This window comes from Alosa sapidissima, chromosome 15, assembly GCF_018492685.1.
Source record: "Alosa sapidissima isolate fAloSap1 chromosome 15, fAloSap1.pri, whole genome shotgun sequence".
Taxonomy (NCBI): Eukaryota; Metazoa; Chordata; class Actinopteri; order Clupeiformes; family Clupeidae; genus Alosa; species Alosa sapidissima.
This window is the reverse complement of record NC_055971.1, coordinates 33,922,563-33,930,062: the sequence shown is the minus strand read 5'-3', so window position 1 is coordinate 33,930,062 and position 7,500 is coordinate 33,922,563. Positions and strand designations below refer to the sequence as shown.

Sequence of the window (7,500 nt, the reverse complement as noted above, 5' to 3'; positions counted from 1 at the left end):
ACACATATCAACTAATTTCTCAACTCACAGGACAAACTGCCGTTACTAGTTCTAAATGGATGGTTGCTACGGCCAAAGGCCAGTCGTTAGTTCTATCTCTCCCGTTGTCAAGCGGGCGTATCCCAAGATTCTGATGAACTTCAGCTTTGAAACATCGCCTGCTGTCATCCATCTAGCTAAAAGCCACCTCCGTCATATGCTACAATGTTGCAATGTTCTGAACGTCTGCATTTTACAGCTCGGATGCAACGTGACAGTTCATTTAAACTTCACAACGAGTTCGGCGAATTAATATACAAGTGTGATACGGCCCACAAAATGGATCTACTTCATAGGTGTGCAGATAAGATATGGTTAATGGTCGTTCTAAATTACGCAGGACAATGGGAAATTCAACCAAGCAGTGGAATAAACAGACACACACGTACACTCACACTCACACACGTACACAGACACACACGTACACTCACACACACACACACATACACAGACACACACGTGCACTCACACACACACACACGTACACAGACACACACGTACACAGACACACACGTACACTCACACACACACACACACACTCACACACACACACACACAAAATCAAACACACACAGACATGCATGCACACACACACACACACACACAGACACACACGTACACAGACACACAGACACACACACACACACAAAATCAAACACACACAGACATGCATGCACACACACACACACACACGCACGCACCCATGCACACATATGTACACCCACACAAAATCACACACACACAGACATGCACACACACACAGACACACATGCACACATATGTACACCCACAAACACACACACACACACACACAGACGCACACACAGACACAGACGCACACACACACACACAGACACACAGACGCGCGCACACACACACACACAGACGCACAGACGCGCACACACACACACGCACACACACAGACGCACACACACACACACCTTGCCCTCCCACTCCTTGAGCAGCTCCTGCAGTGGTCCCTCTTTGGCGTACTGCGCAGGCGTGTGCCCCTGGCTATTGGGCCGCAGGGGGTCGGCACCTGCAGGGTCACAGAGAAGAGGGCAGGGGTCAACGGATGGCACAGCAGAGAGGTCAAGCACCCACACACACACACACACACACACACACACACACACACACACACGCGCGTGCACACACTCACGTGCACACACACTCACGCGCACACACACTCACACACACGCGCACACACACACACACGCGCGCGCACACACACGCGCGCACACACACACGCACACACACACACGCGCGCACACACATACATATATACATACATACATACATACATTCAGGTGCCTTACAGAACTGGTAAATGAGTCAGAGATGGTATATGTGTTTGCATGTGTGTGTGTGTGTTTGTATGTGTGTGTGTGTGTGTGTGTGTGTGTCTCATGGTTGGATTGGCACGTGCTGGCACTCTAGGCATCTCTGCAGGAAGCGACGAGTGTGTAATTGTGTGTGTGTGTGTGTGTGTGTCATGGTTGGATTGGCATGTGCTGGCACAGCAGGTAGCACCGCATGAAGAGATGACCCCCCTGCTTGGATGGTCGTCATAGCGACACCGTGTGTGGTGTCACTGTGGGTGTTTAACACTTCCTTTTGCCCTGACCAAAACACACACACACACAAACACACACACACACACACACACACAGTAACCCTGGGTAGTTTGCTGAATCCTTCAGTCTTTTGTTTACACCAGCATTGTGATTCCAGTTCCTAACTTGGGAGGATTGTGTGTGTGTGTGTGTGTGTGTGTGTGTGTGTGTGTGTGTGTGTGTGTGTGTGTGATCGATAGCCAAGGGGGTTGTGTGTGGAGCGTTTAATGGTGGTGATTATTGATAAAGCCGTTAGGAGTCTGAGACACTGCAGGCGATCGATACACCCAAACATAAAGAGGAAAAGCAATAAAGAGTACCTTTCTGTTCCCTTACACCCCAAACACACACATACAGTACACCCACGCGCACAAGCGTAGGCATACGCAACACACACACACACACAAACAAACAAAACAAACAAACAAACAAACACACACACACACACACACCTTTCTCTTCCTTTTCCCAAATCTCCCATCCTTCTCCATCCCTTGCTACGACCAAAATAATAAATAGCATCATTTAGCCGTTTAATATCACTGAGCCTCACACACACACACACCAGCACTAGCCCCTAGGCAAAGAGGATAGGCTTCATAAGAAAGCCACTCTAATAGCCATATAGGCTAACACACACACACATACACACACAGATAAAACACAAACACATTGTGGCCTATGAAAAATAAAAGTTCAACTAGCCTCTTTCGCACATGCACACAATACACACACAAACACACAAAAGCCTCTGCAGCTGGTAGGATGTGTTGGCCAGCAGGGGGTAAGTAGCTGGTGGTGTGTGTGTGTGTGTGTGTGTGTGTGTGTGTGTGTGTGTGTGTGAGAGAGAGAGAGAGAGAGAGAGAGATGAGGGGTGGTTTCTGTCCCTCAGGCTAAGGTCAGGGCCTGGGTGATTAGTTAGCTCCCATAGCCAGGCCTCTGGAGCCTGGGGCTCGCCTGCGTGTCCTCCCCAGGCCGGGGGAGCCCTGTGGGGCTGGCCCAGTTCACAGCCAAGGGGGGACCTCCAAACCACCAGGACCATCGTGACAAATGAAGTCCGGACAACGCCGCCTATGGTCTAGTGGATCAGGTCTCTCTCCCCCCCCCCCCCCCCACACACACACACACACGGGAAATAAGCAGTGTGGGGCCAAAGGAACACACACACACACGGGAAATAAGCAGTGTGGGGCCAAAGGAACGTTTGGTAGTGAGGATTTTTCATTTCCATCCTTATTACAGTTCTTCTTTTGGGCAGGAAATGGGCAGCTTTACCTGTGGGGCACCATTTTGGGCAGGAAATGGGCAGCGTTACCTGTGGGGCACCATTTTGGGCAGGAAATGGGCAAAGCTTTACCTGTGGGGCACCATTTGCGTGCGTGCGTGCATAAGTGTTTGTGCGCATGGGTGAGTGTAAGTGTGCGTGAATATATTCATGCCTGTGTGTGTGAGCGTACTTGTGTGTGTGTGTGTGTGTGTGTGTAACTGAGCCTCACACACACACACACATGCTAGAGTGCTGAGAAGAGGTGTGTGCGCATGGGTGAGTGTAAGTGTGTGTGAATATATTCATGCCTGTGTGTGTGTGTGCGTGCATGTGTGTGTGTGTGTGTGTGTGTGCGTGCGTGTGTATATGTGAGCATGAATTTCCCTGAGCATGAGTGTGTCTACCTGTGTAAATTTTCTCTCTTCATGTTTGTGTTGGGTGTGTATTCGAGAGTCAGGGATTTTATGCGATTTCAAGGCCATATACGTTTTTTGTCACATTCAGCATACAACACAATCAGGAGCCGAAATTAACTTTTGGCCTTCTAGCCAAAGTGGCTGGTAGATGGAAAAAAATACTGGCCAGCAAATGACATTGCTCTCTCTTGATCAGTAATCAAGCATCTTTGCTGTAATAACGACTGACCATGGCCAGGGGTTTTGAGCTATGAATCACGTCTTTCATATCATTCCGTGAGTAGTTTGTTCGCTATCATTGAAAGTGAAAGTAAGCTAGTAAGCATAATACGTTTCTATGCTACAGCTGAAACTTTCAAGACCTATTTGTGTGGTGATCTATTTACATGAAACAGTAAGCAAATAACTGTAAGACTCGTGAAGTTTGCTTTTCTCGTTTTGGCAAATAGCCGTATAGCCTATCGGAAAATAAATCCTGACCATGTCAACATCTGGCAAACAGAACCATGATGCAAAGAGTTGATATGGCAAGCCAGTTTAACATGACAGACTGAAGTAGCGGAGTTGATATGGCAAGCCAGTTTAACATGACTATTCTTGCAGTTGATAAGCTGCCGTTTTCCACATGCCAAAGTGGCGCAGTACCTGCCATAAGTCAAACATATACTCTTCATTGGCACAGTACCTGCCATAAGTCAAACATATACTCTTCATTGGCACTTGGCACAGTTGGCGGGTGCTAATTTCAAGCCCTGCTTACATGTATATAATGTTGTCAGAGAGCCAATAGTGAAGAAAGGGTTTTTAATGAGGTATGCAGTAATTAGAGATGCACCGATAGATCGGCTGGTGACCGGAATCGGACGATTTTCACGTGATCGGCCATGACCGGCGACCGGCCGGTCAGTCTGAGACATGCTGATTTTATGCTGGTCAAATACACTCGTGCGCTGCAATTGTAACAACACCCAGCTGAGTTTGCAAAGTTTGAAGAAGCTAGCAACCAGGCCAACAATCAGGGCTGGATGTAGGGCTACAAAGAAAGCGCTGATAGGCTACTGAGTTTTTCTATGCAGCAAACGCTGTGCTTTGCCATTGGCCTACTGCGTGGAATGTACTAAGCTGTCACTTCATTAGGCTACGTAAACATCGCTCATCACCGCCCGTCACTGCCGCTAATTGCGTGCCCACAGCTGAACCACAAGCCTGCTGAACGGAGATAAACGATTGTGACATTAAAAATAATCAAAGTTTAGCGATCATAGGCTACATAATAAGATGTCAACAAGCAGCGACATACAGTAGCCCTAGTAGTTCTACTCCACTTAAAAAAAAATACTCTAACTATTTACTGCACGTAGACTAGGGCTATGCCTTAAAATACCCTAGTCTAGCAGATTGAGAAGTGGATGTCGTGAAAGTGAACAAACGATAGCCTATTAGAAAGGCAAACAAACGTTATAGTTGCTTTTGACATAGTAGCCTACAATGAAGAAAACTGATGCTCTGAATACTGAATCAGCCGTCTCTGAAAGTTTCTATAGCCTAATTGATGCATTTAACCGGATGGATTTTTTCACCGCAAAACAGACGTGCACTTTTCATATGGTGGAGCACCTAATCGCTATTAGCACTTCTCCCCTGTGTTTGCGTGATAGCCTAGGCTGCTACCACTTTCCCCTCGCCCATTGATAAATTCATCAATGCATATGAAAATATGTTCCATGGTAGCATGTTCAAATGTATCATGAAAATTGTTCTTATATCTTTAGTTGGATATTGGATGTGAATAAGAATAAAATGGGTGTTCCATAACTTAACTTAATCCATCATTTGATACTGCAGCTGAAGTTAGACTTGAAAAAGAATCTGTCTGCTCACCGGTTCCATTTTTTTTAACAGCCATTTCATTATTTATAAGTTGATTACATGTCTATATTAACATGTTCTATCAAAGAAAAGATAGAAAATAACTATTTGTGTGTGTGCTGTAAAATGGTTAGAAGAAATGAAATCGGAATCGGCTAAAATCGGTATCGGCAGGTCAAACTCTATGAAAAATCGGAAATCGGTATCGGCCCAGAAAATTGCAATCGGTGCATCTCTAGCAGTAATCTTACATATGTATCATGTTAAGGGGTTTTAATGAGGTATGTGGTAATCTTACATGTGTATAATTTTGTCAGGGAGCTAGTGGCGAAGAGTTGAGCTATCAGGTGTAAAATCAATAACAAACTAAATCCTACCCCTATTCTAGTGTTGCAGTTGAGTTGTGTGCATGCATGTATAGCTATACTGTATCCAACACTACTAGCGCTATAGCTATACTGTATCCAACACTACGATGAGGCGTTAGCGCTATAGCTATATCCAACACTACGGTGAGGCTTTAGCGCTATAGTTATATCCAACACTACTAGCGCTACAGCTATATCCAACACTACTAGCGCTATAGCTATATCCAACACTACTAACGCTATAGCTATATCCCACACTACTAGCGCTACAGCTATATCCAACACTACTAACGCTATAGCTATATCCAACACTACTAGCGCTATAGCCAGAGGCGGACAGAGTACACAGCTTCATTACTTGAGTAAAAGTACAGATACCCTTTGCTAAATTTTACTCAAGTACAAGTAAAAGTACAACAGTCAGATGTCTACTTAAGTAAAAGTACTGAACTACTTGTTTTTAAAAGTACTTGAGTATCAAGAGTACAAGAGTAGCCTACATTTTCTAAATATTGCATTACTACTGCCACAGTGCTTACATTTACAGAAACAACCTACATGGAGTTATGAAAAATGTTAATGTTAATACTTTGGAGAATGTAAAAGAAATTGAAAGTAAAACCAAGTCATTTTCATCTTTTTACCATGTTGCCAGGGATGGGCAGTATTTCTACATGTATTTAAAATACGTATTTCAAATACAAAATACTATTTTGTAATTGAAACACTTGAAGCTAAAACTATCATTAACTTGTTCAGAAAATTGAAATAGTCTGGCGAGGTGTGGCCACAGGTTGGCATTCCCGGGATGGACCTGCTGCGTCTTCATCCATTGTTCGTCCATGGTTTCATCTCTTATCTAAATCTGACCATGGAGTTGATTTTGGCGGAAAGCTGAAGGTGATTGCTGATAGGCTGTCCCAATCAGTGCCACCTGCACAATCCAATCACGTTTGAGAGGGAAACAACAAATTGAGGGTTTCCTTTTTTTTAGAAGAAGTACGAGTACTCACGGTTATGGATAGAAATGTAGTGGAGTAAAGAGTACAATATTTGCCTCTCAAATGTACTTGAGTAAAGTCATGAGTACTCCCCAAAAATGATACTCGAGTAAAGTACAGATCCCTCAAAATTGTACTCAAGTACTGTACTCAAGTAAATGTACTCCGTTACTGTCCGGCTCTGGCTATAGCTATATCCAACACTACGGTGAGGCTTTAGCACTATAGCTATATCCAACACTACTAGTGCTATAGCTATATCCAACACTACTAACGCTATAGCTATACTGTATCACTACGGTGAGGCGTTAGTGCTATAGCTATATGCAACACTATGGTGAGGTGTTAATGTTATAGCTATATCCAACACTAATCGAAACGCAAAAGAGCTGCTCTGCTACAGGAATTCTGAGATCTTTTTCTACAGACTGCTGTCGGTGCATTCCCTCTATATCGGAGTTATGTTCATACTTTGTTGCAAAAGACGTATTATTTAGTTTGTTTGTTATTGCGTTTCTCAACCAGAGGGGGATGCCAAGATCAAATCTTGATAAGGGTGCCTTTAAAATAATAACATCATGTATTTGTCTTAAATGTTTTATTTATTAATTTGAAGTATTACATTCAACCGCACATTGTTAGATGTTTTGTCTTGCCAATGTCCATTGTCTTGCGTTTTGTTTGTTTGTTTGTTTATATGGGAATGATTTAAATGCACTCTATGGCTTCCAGGGCACCAGGAAGCTGACCCCGTGTTTTTAGAACTACTGAATAGGCTGATTCTGCACTAGAACTACTGAATAGGCTGATTCTGCAGTAGAACTATTGAATAGGCTGTTCCTGCACTAGAACTATTGAATAGATAGATAGATAGATAGATAGATAGATAGATAGATACTTTATTGATCCCCAGGGGAAATTCAA

General features: G+C 44.1%; 1 protein-coding gene across 1 annotated transcript in view; it reads right to left on the bottom strand.

Annotated features, from left to right (window-relative positions):
* Window positions 1–7,500, bottom strand: part of clpb (caseinolytic mitochondrial matrix peptidase chaperone subunit B) — a 48,194-nt gene that overhangs the window by 22,655 nt on the left and 18,039 nt on the right. The window contains exon 6 of the mRNA XM_042062954.1: window positions 981–1,078. Coding sequence (XP_041918888.1) covers window positions 981–1,078 — 98 coding nt within the window. The remainder of the gene's footprint in view (window positions 1–980; window positions 1,079–7,500) is intronic.